At 48.9% G+C, this 19757-nt stretch overlaps 3 protein-coding genes across 3 annotated transcripts; 1 reads left to right on the top strand and 2 right to left on the bottom strand.

Moving 5' to 3' along the window:
* Window positions 1-4285: 4285 nt before the first annotated feature.
* Window positions 4286-6404, bottom strand: afeA (adenylate-forming enzyme AfeA; the record flags this gene model as incomplete). Its single annotated transcript, XM_035496260.1, has 3 exons — window positions 4286-4673; window positions 4732-5864; window positions 6096-6404. The coding sequence occupies 3 exons, from the start codon at window positions 6402-6404 to the stop codon at window positions 4286-4288; spliced, it is 1830 nt and encodes a 609-aa protein (XP_035352153.1).
* Window positions 6405-9708: 3304 nt separating this feature from the next.
* On the top strand, window positions 9709-11178 carry AtWU_01144 (integral membrane protein TmpA; the record flags this gene model as incomplete). Its single annotated transcript, XM_035496259.1, has 1 exon — window positions 9709-11178. The coding sequence occupies one exon, from the start codon at window positions 9709-9711 to the stop codon at window positions 11176-11178; it is 1470 nt and encodes a 489-aa protein (XP_035352152.1).
* A 1655-nt stretch (window positions 11179-12833) lies between these two features.
* Window positions 12834-14438, bottom strand: AtWU_01143 (alpha-arrestin; the record flags this gene model as incomplete). The annotated part of the gene is made up of 1 exon (XM_035496258.1): window positions 12834-14438. The coding sequence occupies one exon, from the start codon at window positions 14436-14438 to the stop codon at window positions 12834-12836; it is 1605 nt and encodes a 534-aa protein (XP_035352151.1).
* Between the last annotated feature and the right edge of the window lie 5319 nt (window positions 14439-19757).

Below are 19757 nucleotides of genomic sequence, written 5' to 3'. Positions count from 1 at the left end.
CCGATCAGCGGACTGATGTCAGGCTTGGGGCCAAGTGTGGAGGATGCGCCATGGCGAGGCTCTGCTACGGTGCCACCCGTGCTGAACATGAACCTCAGCCGGATCAATGTGAATCTCAATCAGGGCGGGAACAGGACAGCTGGTCTTTGCGAAGGTTTACTACTACTATTACTACAACCTTGGCGGGAAATTATCAGGGAAAGTCAAGTCAATCGCCCCATGGATGGGCGAAAATAGGTCGATCCAAGATCTGATTCGCGATCCTAGCGGTGACCAGCCCAACGATGGCGATAGGAGCAACAACCCTGTTGGGCAAAGACACGGAGAGAAAAGCCGGAGATTCCGACAAAGCAACATCGTCCATCCGGTTCAATAGTCGCGACGGATCCAAACTGGTTGACAGCCGATGGTGTGTAACCTTCCGCAAGCGGACTGCCGGCGGGGGAAAAGAAAGAGGAAAAAGAGGAGGAGGAAGTGGATGACAATCGGATTGTCCCGCGATCCAATCGATCATCATCCTCATCGAAGCGATTGTATGCCACAGTTGGATAGTTAGTCCTCCGCCCACGAGGCGGCGCTGGGCTTGCGAGAGACTAGTGACTTGGGCCGTGGGTGGGTGTCGTCATGATCCATTTCTCCGAGATACAAACCGGCTGGAGGGTGTAGATCGTATGAGATTGCCGGTAGTAGATACTAGATAGATGGAAAGCACTCGAAATTCAGCCTGATGAGAAAGATAGAAAGTATCACCACAATAACCCGAGATAGAAAAAGATGGCACAAGAGACTATCGCAAAGAACCCACCATATTAGTGATAGCCCACTGTGGCAAGACAGAGCAGAGTGTCCGTGTGTGTGGCGCAGAGCTGAAAACCATCCAAGCCATGCGATAGACTTAGTACCAACCTACTTTAGTCCAAAGAATAGTGAGGTAGCCGCTGAACCACTAAGCAGTTAGTCCAGGGTTCAGAAAACGAATGGAAAGATAGGAGAAAAGAAAAATAAAAAAGTGGGCAGGGCAGAACTTACTCGAACTATTGCGACACTAGTACGGGCCGGACTCAACTTAACCTCAGTTTTCGGGTCATGGGGATCCCCTTTGATTTCCTTTTCCGGGTACAGCAACATGAATGTATATTTCTTTTGATTTGATCGGTGTGGAGAAAGATGTCTTTCATTGCTTTTTTGTTGTTTATATCGCGATCTATCCATCTATCCATCTTGTACTTTTGTCTTGTCGATCGGATTAGTAGGTTGTTATGTATCATCGGTAGAACAAAGACACGAGATAGATTGACTGACTTGACTACCTTGTGATTAGCGGATCACGCTAGTTAATTAGTGAGTTAGTAAAGTGTCGCAAAGCGGCGGGGATTGAATGAGTGTCATGTCATGTCAGGTCATTTCGAGACAAGACCCTGGTCGGGAATAGATGAAAAGGAGATTACGATTGGGTAAGGAACTTGGTTAGTTAACACCTGTCATTTGATTAATTAAGTGTCTGACTCTACGGAGTATGTAGTTACGTGTGTAATGCTTTATCTCTCCATCGGAGGAAGAGACGGAGTTTAGTCGGGTTTACTTGATCAAAATAGATTATTAATCTAAAAGAGTGACGGTGACTATGAATGGAAGCTAACTAGTTAAGATATAGAAAGAACCTAATAGAAATAAGAATTTAAACAAAAATCGGAAAAATATGAATCACAAGATAGAAAAGTAGTGTCTACAAATGTAGTAATTGTAGTGTTTATTTGATAGTAGTAAGGATTGACCAGATCAGGCTACAACCCAAAAATGGCAACAAATGTTATTACTACTCGGTAGATGGTAAAGTTCACCAACTCCAAACTTAAACGATGTCCGGGAATTGGTATGCGATACTAAGTTAGTAAGTAGGATCAGATCCCTTCATTTCCATCACTAAGTAGACTCCATTAACTGAGAATGGCAAAGACAGTGGGAATTTGGGAAAAAGTAAACAACAAAGCCATCATCACCTTACATGAGGGATCTGTCCCTCAACCATGGTACCGAGAGTGCATATCCTGGGTAGAGAAAAGCATAACCTTAAAAGAACTAAAAGGATTGAAGCTGGGAAAGCTAAAGCTGGGTGAACCATATTTTTCCTTGGTTTGCTTTTATATTTTCTTTTTCCTTCCGTGATCAGAAAGCTTAGTGGAGAAACACAATCTGTCCACAAGAACTATATTTATCGCTTAGAGAAAAAAATAAAATAATTCTTCAGCTGTCCACGTTCAACAATAAGACATGTGAATGTTCCCCATAAACACGATGTTATGGAGAAAATGAGTGTAGAGACTATTAAATGCTATTGCTACTACAATTAGAAAATAGATAGTTTGCTTTACTTGCTTGCTTACTTGATTAGGTACATGTACATATATACATAATATAATATGTACATGATACAGCTCGTGTATGTACAATGTATGTAAGTAGTCACTAGTAGCACATATGTATCTATCTACCGACATTGCTTACTACTACTGTATATGTACATATTCTTGGATTGTAGAAATAAAAATAAAAATAAACAGAAAGTACCACATGTCATTTTGACATACTCTGCAGACATCATCACATACCCTATACTAAAAAGACTACCGAGGTATAACTTTATCCCTACTGATAATCTTCATCACATTACGATTCCGACCACATCCTTGTATCATGTTTGGCTGTTAACAGGGTCATCCTGGGATTGTTAGTCTATATTTCCCCTCTTTCAGAGAATAGATTTCTCCCTATCACGATCGCGATCACTGTGAAACATGAGAAACAAAAAGGAATAATGCTCCTGCTATATCAAGCTAGTGTTACTACACAGATACCTAACTGTTTAATCTAGATAGATAACTACTACACCGTAGATAGTAAGATATGTACCCAACAACCGGGATCAGACCCCTCCCTCTACACTATACTTTTCTCCTTGCAAGGATCATGAAGGAGCATAATCCCAGTCAAACACGCTTACGGGAGAAAAAAGAACAATAGCCACTGAGAATCCATCTACCCCTCTCGTGAACGAAGGCTAGATTTAGTTCTGACAGCAAACAATATCCTAGTAATTCTTTTACCCTGTTTATTATGTCACTCGACAGGATGATGGGTGAGTGTATGATTCAGATTCTGGCGGAGGGAGGGCCTTTACGATCCAATTGCGATTACTCTCTACATAGAATGAACTGTAGTAGTAAGAAATCCAATGGATAGAAATACCCCATCCATCCAGTTTCAAACTAAATCAAACCCAACCAGCGCGTTTTGGTGTAATGTATCACACCCACGCGCTTAACGTCCACAAACATGTGCCAAACAACAGCCACTGTACTACCACACCCTACCATATTATCCCAATTCCCCACAGGATTGGACAAACACTCACTTAGTTATAGTAAGTAGCTCACTACTAATACACTAACAGCTAAGCGAAGATACACCACCTCAATCAACTCCATTACTATACCTACTTCGTTCACAAAGTAGAGTAAATAACTGCTAATCCACTAGTATTCAGTTAGTAAGTTAGTAGAAGTAGTAGAAGGTTACTGCACCGCAATGGAGTACGTACTGCAAGGGAAATCACCCTAACAGACTAACAGATGATCTAATCCACTCACCCACCCACTCACCCACCCACTCACCCCCAATTTAACCGCTCTTCCGGGGTTACCGGGTTAGGTATCGGGCGTGCAGGGCGAAACTTGCGCAGAACCTAAACTAGTCATGGTTAAGGGGATACAGTAGCACACCGTAGTTCACTGTAGTCTGCTGTAGTCCGCTGTAGGTGTGTGTTCCTTGGGACTAACGGTGCGCAACAAGAAAAAGAGAAATAAGAAAAAAAAAAAAAAAGAGGGGGGCTGGTTTTTCGCCGGATTAGGTAGGAGATTCTTTCTGACATGATGGTCATCATTATGATACTAACTAACTAATTTAGCTTTATCTCCATGCTATGTATCTGTGCGCCTTTGCTATGTGCTTCCAGATGTAGGTATGTATGTGTAGTTGTATGGACGAATCCAGTCGTCTTTTTCTGGTTCCATCCTCCTTGTCACTCCCCCACCGACCACCCTGCTCTTAACGCCTAAAGCCTAGTCCGTAATCACTAACGCCCCCGAATATGTACGGCATTCCCAGAGCGGAATATCAACGGAAGAAGAAAAATGTCGCAAAAAAAAAAAAAAAAAGAAGAAAAGTCGAAAGAAGAAAAAGAAAACAGAAAAGCAAGAAGAGAAGTGAGAAAAAAAGCAACCCCCCTTTACACCGTAATGCGCCCTGGATGCATTATCCCGACCGTCTGCATACTAGCACCCTTAAACCGTGCCAGCAAGTTACTCACTATCTCCCGATAGGTGTTCATCTGAGATAGCTTGAAGCGCTGGATTTTCCCACTCGCGGTCCGTGGGATCTCCTCCACGAAAATCACGCCCCCATCCAGCGCCTTATAGCTGGCCAATTGATGTCGTGCAAAGTTGTACACATCGTCCGCGGTCAGCCGGCTGCCCGTCAGGCTCTTGGCTCGCACCACGAACGCTCGGGGCAGCTCCGTGCTGCCGTCCCGCGATGTAACCCCAATCACGGCGGCGTCCTCGATTTCCGGGTGCTTGAGTAGCGCTGCCTCCACCTCCGCCGGGGCCACCTGCCATCTGCACGTCACAGTTAGCACTTGCTTCGGGGTTTGCTTTCCAATTGACCACCACTTACCCTCGCACTTTAATCAATTCCTTGGTGCGCCCGTAGATGTAGAACTGCCCGGCGCTCACGTACGCAACGTCGCCGGTGCGGAACCACCCTCGGGCGTCTTTGGCGTCTGACCGGCCCTTGTACCCACTGAGGACCCCGGGCCCGCGCACCCAGAGCTCGCCAGGCTGGTTGTCCTCGAGCACCAGCTGGTGGTCCTGTCCGACCAGCCGCACCTCGTAGCCCTCCAGCAATCGACCAATGCTGCCGGCGGGGGCCTGCTGAGGCCCGTAGCGATTCTGGAACACCACCCCCACTTCCGTCATCCCCCACAACTGGGAGGCACGGGCGTCACTGTGAAGCAGTTCCCGGAAGCGCTGCATGGCAGCGGCATCAATGGGAGCACCGGCAACCCCGACGTATCGGAGAGAGGACAGAGAGCTAGTGGCGGACGAGGCTGACCGATTGAACTTGTGAATCATGGCGGGGACCATGTAGGTCTCGGTGATACCGAAATCGCGCACCGTCCGAATGAACAGGTTCATTTCAAAACGCGACAGCACAAACAAGGGCTCGCCATAGCGAATGGGAAATAGATGGGTCCACAGCGCGCCAAACATGTGGAACATGGGCAGCGACATCAGGCGAGTCACCTCATAAGGCACATCGTATTGGATGGTGAGGTGGTGAGAGATCATGGCATGGTGGGTGAGGTATGCTGCCTTAGGCAGGCCTCCGGTGCCGCTGGTGGAGAACATGGCGGCCGGCGTCGATTTGGCGATCATCTCGTCATCAAAGGCCACCCAATCACTTTCGCCATACGCTAGAAGGTGGGCGAAGTTCACAACAGAGCCGCCCCCACTGCTCGGTAGTAGATAGGAGGCGCCGGCAGTCGCATAAGCCAATGGTCCGGCGAGGAAGTATTGGGAGATGTAATCCCCTGCAGCTTCATCCACCAGACACACCTGGCTGGGATGCATTCCACGGTCGGCTGACACACTCAGCACCGTAGGCAGTGCATCGGATGAGGTGATGATCAATTTTGGCTCTGCCAGTTGCAGAATGTGCTCCAGCTCTTGTGGTTGGCTGCGCGCGTTGGAGCCCATGAACACACCGCCAGCCCCGATGATGCTGAAAAACAGCGCGGGGTATATGATCTACCACACCATGAGTCAGTGAGAAGAGGATGATGGAGGGGCATGATGAGAATGACGATAACATGATGGAGGAACAGGTAACAAATCAAATTGAATTGAACAGAGAACAAAGAACAGGAAGGGTGGGTGAGGTGGGGGGAGGGGCACAGAGATCTCGAGGTAAGTAGTTATTTGGGGATGATTTGATAAGCGGACCAGTCAGGGGAGGAAGATGACTAGATGATTACTTACACTATTTCCCAGGTGGACCAAAACACAATCGCCGGGCTGTACATTGTGGGCTTTCAGGCCAGCAATCAGCGCTCGAACCAGAGTCTCGAACTGCAACGCGTTGAAGAATCGCGTAGCGTCCTCAGCGTCGATGAATATTGGCTGTTGCCGGTCATAGTGGACTGGGCCCCTAAAGGCAAAGGTCAACAAGTCGGTGTAGAAACCGTCACCGTGAGTGATGCCATGGTTGTTGGCGTGGTCCAGGTGGTTGTCGGAGTGGGTGAGGTTGAAGGGATCGCCCAGAGTGGGAGACTCCCAGAGACTGCCCATCGTGGAGGAGAGTACTGGTGATATGTTCAAGAACTGAAGGGATGATTGACAAGATATGGAGGAGTAGAGGAGAAGATAGGAGTGGGAAACTAAAGATGGAACAGGAGAAGGGTTGGAGAGAGGGAGGTGGGAAACAGGAGGAGGGTGAGGATGAGAAGACAGGAGAGGGAGGGAGGGAGGGAGAGGACGAGAGAGAGAAGCAAAGAGGGAAAGAAAGAGGGTCAATTCAGTCCCGTTGGATTAGTGTTGTCAGAGTTGAATCAAGTCCAGTTGAGTCCAGTCCAATGTGAATCAATCAAATCACACATGCCCCGTTTCCAGTGTGAAGGTGACGGGACCAGATGGGAGCAGTAAGTGGTAGTAGTAATAGTAGGAGGAGTAATGGGAGACAAATGTCGGAGCCTGGACGAGGAATGATCATAAAAGATCAGAAAGAATTATTTCCCCGATCCAGCAAAGGGGAATTCTGGGGCGATAAATATATCTCCATTCATGATGGGAAGTTTTAAGGGTAGTAGAAAATAAAAAGGACCAGCTCATGAAACCGACAACTAATCCTGCGGCGAAAGTGAGAGAGAGCGAGCGACAGCGACAGCAAGCTAGTAGAGCATGAGCTAGAGCAAAGAGAGAGGGGGGAAGGTGTGAGTGGATGTGGGAATGACAAGGGAATTCCAGATTAATTCCAGTTATTTTTTCCAGTTTGGACCCCCCATCACTTACCCTTTCGAACAAATGCCATGATTTGGAATTTGGAATTCCATCGCATCCTGAGAGAGAGACTCACTCCAAGATCGGGGCGCGGATCCCACTCCGACCCACGTCTTCCTCCCAAGACATCGAATGACAGCCGCCGATTGCAGCATCCACTAATCCCCTCGCGGTTTCGTCCTTCAGATCGCATCCCGAAGTGGGTCGCAACTTGGCCAGAGCGAACAGCTCCCGTCATGCAGACGAACTCACCTCTATTTCCTAGGCGGAAAATCAGAAAATCCAAAATATCAAAAAGAAATAAGAATTAAGAATTAGGAAATAAAAAAATTATAAAGCCAAAAAAAAGCAAAAACACCCCAAGACATAAAATAAAAACAGAAAATAAAAAAACTCCAGAGAAAATAACAATATGAAAAACAAACAAAGAATAAAAAAAAATTAGAATAAAATAAAAAAATAAAAGTTATTCTCCACAATCCATGATCTTCGTAACTTCCCTTCTCATCCCATCTTTTCCTCTTCCACTCTTTTTTTTTTTTTTTTTTTTTTCTCTGTTTCTCTTCCCCATACCTTAACTTAATCCATTATTGGGCATCTCTTCAGCCCGAACATCACTGTTCTTGACTCAATCTTCCTCATCCTGCCCTCCCATTGGATCTGATGGCTCCCACGCTCCCCTGTCATCGAGCCTCTCGATCGTGCATCTCCCTTTAGTCCCAAGCTGGTAGGAATCGTTCTTTGCTTTCCCCATTTAGTATAGCCTCCAATTCTGTTCCATCCATTCAATCCCCCTCTTTTTCCTCTTGCCACTTTCACTCTTCAGGAATCGGCGGAGCGGTTAGTATCTAGTTCAATGTCCTCGTGCAGCTGAACCCACCGGTTAGATCTCCCGCCTTGGGAACCGAACTAGCGTTCATCCATGGTTGACGCCCCAGCCTGCTGGATTTGGGGGCTTTGTATTCAGCTTCCAATTCAATCTCGACTTCCATCGTGCAATCATGCCTGCCTGTTTGGTATCCACCTCGCCTGACCCATGCTAGGCTGACGTCTTGCTAATCACTTTGGCAGCCAAAGGGTACGTCTTTTCCTGCAAGACGCGCCTGGCACCGCTGAAAATGTACCCCGCCCGCTAATGGAAACCTGGCTGGTGGTACGGTGTGGGTAACCCTCTGATCACTTGTCGCTTTCTTTCTTTCTTTCTCTGTGGGTGTGTCTGTCGCTCTATCAGGCGCATATGCACTCTTCCCTCGACTCCATTACCGGGCCGCCTGGCCAGCACCTCGGGACACACTAGTCTTTCCCAGCGACATGGCAGGGCTCCATCTGCAATCTGCGCCTGCCACCGATAGAACTCTTATTTAGTTGATTCTCCCAAATAGGAAAAAAGCAAGGAATCTGTGCGTCCTGCATGGATCGTGGGTGGATATTGCCGCCGGGGCCCTGTCAAGTCAACTCTTTCACTAACTTGCCTCTCAACAATCATCCTGTGTCCCGTGCTCCGATAATCCGATTATCGATTTTCCCATTGCCTCATCCCTCCACCTTTACAACCCCCATCGGGCGGTGCAGCGGTGGGGAATACGATCCTCCCCCCGTGGCGAGCATCATTGCGTCTCACACGAGTGTCTTCACCTGCTAGCGTCAGGCAGGGAAACCCTGACCCTCCTGCAGGAGCCACTCGGACTGGTTGTGCCGGATCATGCTAATCTCTAGACCCTTCTATCTAGTTATCACCGTCACTAGATTCATCAGCCATGGATCTGAGGCGGCACGGTTCACCTCCCCCCTCCTTCGGGGACCATCCATTGGGTCTTCTCTTTCTCGATTCGGGGAATGCAGAGCTGAATCTTGAATGGCACCATGCCATCTTTCACTGCTCATTGGCAGTCAGCCTCCAATCCACCAATTTAGGGTGGGATCCCATCCCGTGCAATAGTATCAGGCTTCAGGTCTGGTGGATAAATCCTGAAAAACCTGGCTCGGCAAAGTGAAGTATCAGAAAAATAAAAATAAAGAGAAAAAAAAGAAATAAATGAAAATAAAAAATAATAAAATAAAATAAAAACAGAAAAGGATTTTGTAGAGGGAAAACGGGCCGACAGTATGCCGCATGCGGTATGCGTCCAGCTGCTGGGAACATGGACTAGACACAATAGCCCCAAGATAACTCCGGTGTTCGATGTAGGTCCACGCTTCGGGAAATATACTTCTTCTGCATCGTTATGAGATGTCGTCATCCACAAAGATTCAAAAGACGCAGGTGCCCATTCACCGCAGTTGGCTCACGGCAATGCCAATTCGGAGGTGAACTGTGAACGCCTGTCAGGTCCTCTCTCTCTTCACCCCCTCACCTCATCTCTCTCAAATCATTCGTTGGGCCATGATCTTACCTAGGGTATAGCCAATTTTTGCAATTGCTCTTGTTTCCCTTTTGCGTCGGTCTGTACCTGATCCTCACACCAACCCTTGCCACTCGCATCCCTCCTCCTCCACCTATCTTGGTTGGGATAACCTCTCTTGGGTGTCTGCTTCTTGTCTCTCACCCACCCTCCTCCTCCCTCACGTCCTCGGATTTGGAATATCCCGAGTCAGCATGTCATCCTCACCAGTACAGACCATTGTGTCGGTACCACAACCGGCCAAATGTGCATCAGGCCCACCGAGCCCAGGCGAAGCAACATTGACAGACCAGACTATAGTCAATGAGCTCTCAGAGAAGGTGGAGGCCTCATACAATCATGCAGGCAACAGCCCCTGGGACCTTGAAGCCCAAGAGCACAAGGTGAAGAAGCTATCACGGATCCGGTACGCCCTGCTCAACATCTACCGTCGTCTCTTCACCTTGGTCTTCCTGGCCAATGTGGCCGTGTTCGTGGCCATCATGGTTACAGACCGGACCCTGTTAGCCCTGGTCAACGCCACCGCCGGCAACCTGATGGCATGTGGTTTGGCACGACAGCCGTTGGTGGTCAACTCCATCTTCATTTCCGTCTGCTCTATACCAAGATCAGCCCCGAAATGGTTGCGTCTGTTGGCCGCAAAGGCGTATCATTATGGCGGCGTGCACAGCGGATGTGGCGTAGCCGCTTTCGTTTGGTATGTGGGCTTCGTGGGCGTGATGTCTCGGGAGTACTGGACCGGAGCATCGGTTCTATCCCTTGCGCCCGTTGTCTTAGCATACGTTATTCTTGTCCTGCTGCTGGCAATCATCATGGTGGCCCACCCGAAGTTCCGCTTCAAGAGGCACGACTACTTCGAGCTGACGCACCGGTTCTCCGGATGGCTCGTCGTAGCACTCTTTGTGATATTGCTCATGATCTTTGCCGACCAGGTCAAAGAGGCGTACCACGAGTCTCTGGGTCGGTTCCTCGTCACTCTCCCTGCGTTCTGGTTCTTGATGGTCACGGTCGTGGCAATCATCCATCCCTGGCTTCTTCTCCGCAAAGTCCCCGTCCGGGCCGAATACCTCTCCTCGCATGCGGTGCGTCTCCACTTCACGCATACCACGACGAACTTCGGCAAGGGCATCCAATTATCCCGACACCCACTGCAAGACTGGCATGGCTTTGCCACGTTCCCGGACCCAGAAGGTAAAAGCTTCTCTGCGTTGGTGTCCAAAGCCGGGGACTGGACGACAGCCTGCATCCAAGACCCACCCACTCACCTCTGGAAGCGAGGGGTCTTGATCAACGGCTTCGCATACGCGATGCGGGTCTTCAAGCGCGTGGTGGTTGTAACGACAGGATCCGGAATCGGCCCGTGTCTCTCCTTCCTGGGGGATGCGAACCGGCCAGACCTTCGAGTGCTCTGGCAGACGCGGGCACCGCTCAAAACGTACGGTCAGGACATCCTGAACCTGGTGTCCGAGATGGACACGAATCCGGTGATCATCGACACCAACCAGGCAGGACGAATCGACATGGTCCCGATAATCCGACAGATGGTTCGGGATTTCGACGCCGAGGCTGTCTGTGTTATCAGCAATCCATTCGTCACAAAGAAAGTGGTATACGAACTGGAATCTCACGGAATCCATGCATATGGACCCATTTTCGATTCATGATGTGCATATCTTCCTCCATCTATGTAATTGTTTTTTTTTTCTTCTTCTCATGTTCATGGTTATGTGATATCTTTTTTATTGTTTGATGAAAATATCCCCGGAGTTATTATTGGAGTTCAAGGCGGAAAGATGAAAGACGAAGTTGGAGAAAGACGCGAACGGGAGTCCAAAGGAGCAAAAGGGTATTAAGGAGTTCACGCGGTAGACACATGGTATTTATTCTTTGAGTGATGGCGTTTCACATATGGTCGAAAAGGGGGGCAAGGCGAGGCGAATACGGCAAGAAAGAGCGGGAAAGCGAAGGTGGTGAATTGAATATCGATATTGTTCAAAGTGCACATAACATACACTCAAATAGTGATGAATGAGTGAACTGAAACATAAGGGAAGAAGAGATGTACACACACTTACACACAACGAAGCAAAGTTATCTTCACCAACAAGGTAGCAAGTAAGCGTAACATCCGTAGCATCCAAGGGGGACCCCCATCCCACTAAATACTTCAGATGAAACCAAACCAAAATAAATCACTAGTCATTCAATCCATTTCCCAACTATGTACTACCAACTAGAACCATCCAACCCAACAAAAAGTAACAAAGTACTACTTACTACATACACTACGATCATGCAGATTACCGATCCGATCTGCAGGGGGCGATTTTAATAGAGTGTGAGAGGGAGAGAGCAAAAAGGGCCGAGACAGGGCAGGGTAGCTTGTGTAGCACGAGCGATTATTTACTACTTACCTACTGGGAAGAATCTAGAGATGGGGGTTAATAAATCTGGGTACGTGCATGAGGTTGTAACCTGATTATTGAATAGTGGGTGGATGGGTGCAGTAGATGTCACACACGCATATACACAACACACACTGTTTACGAAGATGAGAGGAATGGGTTGGACTGGCCTGGCCAGTTCAGATCAGGGTACCTACGGAGTAAACAGGAATAAGAATAAGTAAGCAAGGGTATGGTTGACTGGTGAGGACATTTACTGATTGTGAGTTGGGGAATTAGAGCTGTACCTACCCGGATTGTGTCACACGGAGCTTTACTATACCTGGCTTGGCTTGGGTTGGGGGATTTGCGACTATGGGGTTACTAAAGGGCGATCAATAGTTCTTTATTGTTACGGTAGATAGTTTAGGATGGAGGCTTCGATTCAGGAAAAAATTCCCCCTTTCTTTAGTTCTATTAATCAGGTATATTGGTAGCGAACTTGACACTCTTATTTTTTTTTGAGGACAACAACAAAGGTGGTTGGTGCAGAACAGAAGAAATAGCCAGGTTTGTGACATATTTGTAGCAACTATGGGTATCATGCAGACTGTGAAAGTTCCCCACTCCGTGATAAGACAATGAAAATTCTAAGAAAGACAAACTTTTTTTTCTCCGATATTCCCCCTTTTTTTGTTTGATTCCATGCCATTGGTATTAGAGAGTTCATTAGGACATGGCAAGCCAATTTGTTGAGAGTGACTGTTGAGAGCAACTGAGATGAATCCGAATCTTTAGGATTTATTAATCGTCCAATTCGTTAAAAATCGTAACGTCGTAAGCGGCGTAGCTTGGTATGGACATCTGTCGAGTCCAGGTTTGTTGAAAAAGAAAAGAAAATAGATGAAGGAAAGTCAACGGTGAAGTTAAAGGTGTTATGTGCGTCTTGAGCTTTGGGAATCGACAGACGGCGCTCGGTTGCTGGCTGCAGGTACCGTCGGTTCCGCAGTCAAGTCATCGGTTGTCAGGCGAGAGCGACCCCGGATTGAAGAGTGGGTAGAGTCACTGTCCAGTCGAAGGGAGTCCATGCGCTCCAATTGCTCATACTCGGGCAGGTGAATGGGGGATCCGTGATAGTCCTCCATGATGCTGTCACCATCGAGCATGGTGTATCCAGGCGGGCTGGCAGGCACATCCTCGTACACCGGCGGCATCTCTTCATCCCAGCTGATGCCGAGACCGCTGCGCTCCGTAACATGAAGGTGGAACTGCATGCGCAAGACGCGCGCCGCCCCGGTGGGAGTAATGAGCTTGGGGTTCCGGTTCGGGCAGAACTCCTCAGCCACGATCAATTCAATGACAAGGTTGTGTCTCGCTTCCAAGCCACCAGGGGTTTCGAGATCGCAAACAGGGTTGCAAGAAGGGTTGATGTTTGCCTCGAACTGCATGCTGATTTCGCCGCCAGCGGTGTCGAAGTCAGTCTTCCAGCCCTCTTTCTCTTCGTTGTGGCCGATGATGCGCGTCTCTTGGTGGAGGACTCCCTTGCCCTCGCCCCCGATCTTGTGTGCATGCTTGGTGCAAGCGGTGGACACGATCTTTTGGTGTTCTTCGATCCGCCACATCATCTTACGCAGGCGCCACCGAGTCTGCGTGTCCTCCTTCTTGTCCACGATTCCGCTCAGAGTCATCTGAACGGGAAAGGTGCCAATCGGGTGCACAACAGAGGGAAGAACGATGCGGCCGGTGAGGTTGGTAGGGGGGAAGATGCGGATTGAGGACTTGTCGTTTCCGGGAAGGATGGCACGCTTGATGTGCACGGGCATCTCGTAGGTGTATTCCTCGCCGTTGACGTTGTGGGCACGCGCAGAAAGGAAGTACTCGACTTGACCGAGGGAACCGTTGCAGGAGGCGGGCAGATGACCGGGGAACAGGTAGCTGAAGGGGAATTCATGGTCGCCATTCTTGAGATGAAGAGGCTCAGTCAGGAAGTTCCAGTGAGTCAGTTCCTCCGTGCGCGATGCGCAGTTGGCGCAGTCTCTGGAAACAGGCTTCTTCGTTGTCAGTCTGCTCATCAGGCGCATATCGAAAGTGTCCAGGGTCACCATGCCAGCCAGCTCGGAGATGCTGATCTTCAGGCGCCCCGAGAACAGCGCACCAGTGGAGTTCGCAGGGGATCCGTAGCACACAAGCGGCGGGGATTCGACAATGACGTCTAGCTTAGCATGAGCATTGGCAATCTCCTCTTGTCCGGCGCGCTCCTTGGAACGGGAGGACCGGCCATGGCTGCGTCGCTTGTCCTTGCTGTGATCACGGTGGGGGTGGATGAGGTGTTCGACGGCGAAAGACAGACGACGCTCGGGTGAACGGGCTCTTTCCGCACCATGCGTGGACGGCTTCTTGGAGGCCACTGTATTCGGTGGGATCTCATTCACAGACGACGAGGACGAGGAGTTGGAGTGGGAGACGGAAGAATGGTGAGAGGAGTGGTGGTGGTGAGAGAGGGAAGGGCGAACAAAGCTGGAGAGAAGACGGCCAGGCATGGTGTCAAAATTTCAAGTGGCTAACACTTTGAGTTTGTGACAACCGTGCCGGGCAGAAGAGTATGAGAAGTTGTGAGAGCCGGCTTTATAGGCCCCTACTTCAGCTGTGGAGAAAATGTTCCGGTGGGTGGCTGCTGTGGATGGGATGGGGATGGTTCGAAGACTAGAGATTGTATATGTAGACGCTGTTGAACAATAACTTAGGAAGTGATTGTTTAGGAAGTGCTTCGATATTGGTAAAGTTGCGATGTGTGGTAGACGACCAAGTACATAATCCAGTTGACGTGTGGTGGTATTGTTGACGTTCTTCTAGATGTTGCTGTCAAGATGATGAGTATCCAAGCACCGGTACGGAGGATACAATGGGCAGTGTGGTATAGTTGAAGTCACCACTTGGGTTCAGATGCTATGGGATGGTGAAGGGAAGATGAGATGAATTGGGTGTGACAGAACCAGAAGAATCAAGAAGGGAAGAATAAAAGTGGGAGAGCAGCTGCCTTTGAATGAACGCAACAAGCTTTTTTATTTTTTTTAATACCAGATATATTTCCCCAAGAGAGAAAAAAAAAAGAGGACTACCTCAAAAATCGAATTTTCTACTCCTGAGTTTTTACTTTCCAAATTCGCCCTTTTTTTAGTATGGTTTCTTCTAGGACGTTCCCACCGCATGTAACAGGTGCCATTCATTCCCTGGTCTGGCCACCTTCAGGGCTCCATCTCATCGGGCGGACGATGGAGGTTGAGTGGGGCCCGGCAGAAAAAGCGTCATCGTGGGCCTTACATTACGCTTTCCGTACGTGACAAAACGGCTGTCTCCGGCGGAAAGCGTCTGCGACTGAGAAAGTAGAAATACACTCGGTTCCTGTTGTGCTGCTGGGCGGAAGGATTTCCCCGAGGAGAAAAGCGTGCGCCATGCAACAGAATGGTTTGACAGGCTCACAGGCTCCATCAACCATTGTCATCGATGTGTAGCTTACACAGGATCTTGCGTGATCTAGATGAGAATACTTGTTGTATGGGAGAATTACATTCAATGAATGGGACATTCTAGATCTGGGGACTCATCATCAGTGGTTAATGTGTCCCCACGGTGGACTTCACAATAGATGCCATCGACTCAATTCTAGAATATTCAAGGACTCGTCAGCCTATGGCAACTTGGGGCTGATCATTCACAGTCTCATGTCAATGTCATCTATCCGCAGTCTGACCCCAACCCCGGATCTGTGATTCTGAATAATCAAATGTATGGCAATAATTAAGGCGTCAGACAGTCTTGTCCTCGGCTAAATCCTACGGATGCTAGTATTTTGTTTCGACATCAGCGCAACATACACGCCTTACTTACAGGTTGATTCGTTTCTCTTCGCAATTCAACGCATGTGATACTGTCCGGGCTCATGCAGTCTGCTTCTGAGAAAGACGTGCTACTACCTGCATGAAGTGTGTTTTACGAAGCTGCAACAAAATCGTATTTAATCTACCCTGCTGCATCACTTGAACACTTCGCTAGCCACAAAACATGGTGATTAGCTCTCCGATGTCCCTCCGTCGAGGCCGTGCGCAGTGACTCACTCCTACCCCATAGAAAATGGACTTAGTCTGGCTGTCCCTGGGTCCGGAACGAAGTCCCTCCCCTGGCTGTCGATCGTTCGCTCGCGAATGTTTGCGTGACCCAGGCGCGTATTCGTAGAGAGGCGGTGATGATTTGACGCAATACCTACTAGTGATTATTCAGAATGAACTCGTGGTCCTAATGATCGGGCTTCGAGATCATGCCAAATTGCTCAGTGATGTTGTCATGTCCTTTTGTTGGAGATCCGAACCAAGGATAATGGGGCTGACTAAGGTTCTAGACAGTATTCCCCTCCAGGTCAGGCCACAATTTGATTGGGCCGTTGTATAGTTGGGGGCCCAGGGCCTGCCACGACAACCATAGTACGTACTCTCTTGACAGCATTAGTAGAGAGCCAATTCTTGATGTGGTGCCTGATGAGCAATGGAGAGATGGAAGACAAAGAAGCATGACAAGTCAGTCACTCAAATCATCATAGTGTTTCCGGCACCGAATATTCGTCCAAGACGGCAGCCGGGACCTGAGCCCGTAACGACACCTGACAAAAAGGGCGCTTTCTTTGCTCGTTCAGGAAGGTCAGCTGCCGTCATCAAACCATCACGTGGCGTCATATAGTGGCAGAGAGAGCCCGAAATTCTGAACAGTTGCAAGGCGGTCTGGCGCAAGTTTTGCGCGTACGAGCGGTGACCGGCACCGTGACGCGGGTATACATTACCATACCGCAACACGTTGCGACACTAATTGGAGATCCTCTGGATCCGTGATGCCGCTTGCACTTTTTAAGCCAACGAGGCGCTGAATCCGCGGACGGAGGAAGACGCTAGCCCCATCAGAACCAGATGTTTTGCGTACGGAATGGGAACCTTTTGGGAAATAATCCCAAAAAATTCTTTGCAGAGTTTTTATTCCATTGCAGCGCCTCTTAAGTCTTGAGGTTACAGCTCGGCCAGGTTCCACATCCCGACAAGGCCAAAGGGAGAAAAAAAGGAGACTAAATTGTCAAGGGCAAATTCGAAGAGAAAATAAAAATCTTGATTAGGATATGTGCCTTTTTTTTTTTCTCTTCCACCCGCGCGGTACAGCGGTACCCTGTTCCGATGAGACTTGGTTGAGTGGCTTGTCAAGGGCTCGGGCTCAGGCACTGAGGACCTGAATGACGAAGCTGGCTGCAGGCTCTCCTCGTTATTGCCATTCCTGGCCAAGTCTCACGATGGTATTGACGGCGCTAACAGGGACCCCTTTGCTCAGGAGGAAGATTCCGTTGTTGCTCACTGCAAGGCGATAGGTTCGCCTTTTTCCCCGCACTGCTGAAAATTCCGTTCTATGCGGGGCATCACATCATCCGGCTGCAGTTGCCGGTCGGTCGGTGTAGATGAAAGTGGTGGTTAGTTAGCCTCGTAGGATAGTATGAGGGTTGCGTGAGAAAAACAACAATTGAATTGGGAAATATTATCCAAAAAGTAATATGTAGTTAACATATGATATTCACTACTAATGTTGAAGTTCTAGACTAAAGCAACGTGCGTTGTGACTTGGCCAGGGACAGTTCTGACGTTCTGACGAATGACTACCCATTGCCGCCATACCCATTACCTAACAGTTTCACCACCACCCATTGAGCTGCCAGGACGACAGCATGCGCAATGTGAAATGATCGGTCTGACCTCTGACGATCCAGGTACCTTGGCCGACTTTTCACCCTGATGGTCCTCCAGCTGTCGGCTTGACCGTCCCGGTTTCCTGAGAGTTTCGGCACATCTTGTCACTGACGGCCACGGATGGCCGATTCGATCACGCCACGAGTTCGGATGTTACTATACAGGATTTTAGCCTCAGTGTTACCCGCCAAGCCTCATCTACAAAGTACTGGTCGGCTCATGTTATATGATCGCTGGCCTGTCATATATGGGGATGTTAGAGAATTGACACTGACTGTATCAGGCTAATATCTGTGTCGGCAAGGGCCGCCTCCAGCTGATGCTCCTAAATTCTTCTACATCAAGTTAATCTTGGGGAAGCGCCGACGCAGGTGCATGCACTAGATCTTGGTCCATTGCGCAATACACTGATGATCAGACCGTGAAGATTGCATCCGGTGACCATTCTTCACTCTCACAGAATCCTCCTTACTGCCGTTATGATTCCCCAATTGCGTGAAACTCACCATCCAGACTAGTCTTTGCTCTATAATACGAATCTGTTTGCTATATGGCGATCGATAACAAACCAACTCCGACAGAGTATGATCACATTCCCCATACATGCTAGGTTTCTTTTTGCCAATCGCCTAGTTTCACCCAGCAGGAGATGTCTAGATGAGGGATTTCTACTACTCCTGCCTGAGCACGCACGGCGGTTGCGTTATTAACCGCCATCTTCTGGACTAGTGCCGTGACGGCTTCATGAAACCCCTCCCAGCTTGGATGTGCAGAAGCTTGGACCCATTTCATGCAGCTGCAAAACAGGTAGTACGTAGTAGCAGTGAATGGTCATATTAATGATGCCAACTACGAATGCTATAGCGTTTTCTTGCAAGGTGCAAGGCCATGTTTACCGTTGCGCCCTTTCCATTGGGTCTTTCCGCGGAAACCCCTCCCAAAGGTGGATGAGGGTATGTAGTGGACTAGCGGTACGCCGCACCCCCCGTTTTTCTCGAATGGGGCTTGTCCACCGGCCCGGCTCTCTTTTCATGGTTAGCTTTGGCGGACTCCATGCGATGACTCTTCACCATGGCACTAGCGCCTCAGAATTTTCTCTCCTTTCTCCTCCAAGGTCTCTGGACCAGCTAAATCACTCACTAAATGAGGATTTAGCGGGAATTACACCATTCTGGTCCCAGGACTTCGGCGACTGCCGTTGTCCCCCAATTCCCTTGCCCGGTAAGGTCCTCGACGGAAGTCAGATCGGTCCGTGGGTACACCACTTGCAGTCTTTGGTTGACGCCGTACCTGCCGTCCGCTCAGGTTGATGCTATCCACTTTTTACCGCCATTCCTACACAAAGCCATATATTCCATGACTAACGGTGGCCCGATGGTCTCGGATATCGTCGCTCAACTTACTTGCTCTATTTGCCTAGACCGACTGAGAATTGCCACGACGTCTGTGTTTACGTTTCATGGCAGATTCATGGTTACTTATAATCTTACTATCAAATAGACTCGAGAGCTCTTGAACCCCGCGGGGGGAAAGTCCGGCACATTGATACCATCATGTCTCAAACTGGTCGTTTGAACATGATTGCGTCGTAAAGTCTATGCTCGGCGGTATATCCATGGCTGTTTTCGACAATGAATTTCTAGTTCATAGCCACTGCCCGCGGCATGATGCGCAGCAATTGCCATGTGAACCGACTCTGTGTGTCCGCGGGTTTTCAGCCCTACAATACCGGCTATCAGCACCCGAGAACTTAGATGATAGGATATTGCACGAACCTTCGTAGCCAACACCTTCTGTTTGGACTCACTCCGGCCGAATTGCACAGGACGTGAGTTTCTGCCAGGTTAAGCAGTCTTGCTTGTCCCACGTGCTAGTGCAATCCATCTTTAGGAAGTTCTAGAAGCCACTGGTAGAGAGAACTGCATACTACTGACTGTACTCTCGAGACTCAACTACGTTCAAACATGGGCTAAATTGCGGTCTGTCATTGACCCTCCTGGATACTACCGATCTCTAGCGACTAGAGTCACTGGATCTAGATCCAGCTACTTGTTGATGGCCATTATTAAAACCAGGAAAGAGAGG

Source organism: Aspergillus tubingensis, assembly GCF_013340325.1.
Source record: "Aspergillus tubingensis WU-2223L DNA, scaffold_2, whole genome shotgun sequence".
NCBI classification, from domain to species: Eukaryota; Fungi; Ascomycota; class Eurotiomycetes; order Eurotiales; family Aspergillaceae; genus Aspergillus; species Aspergillus tubingensis.
Note: the sequence above shows the minus strand (reverse complement) of the source record. Positions and strands in the feature narration are given on the sequence as shown.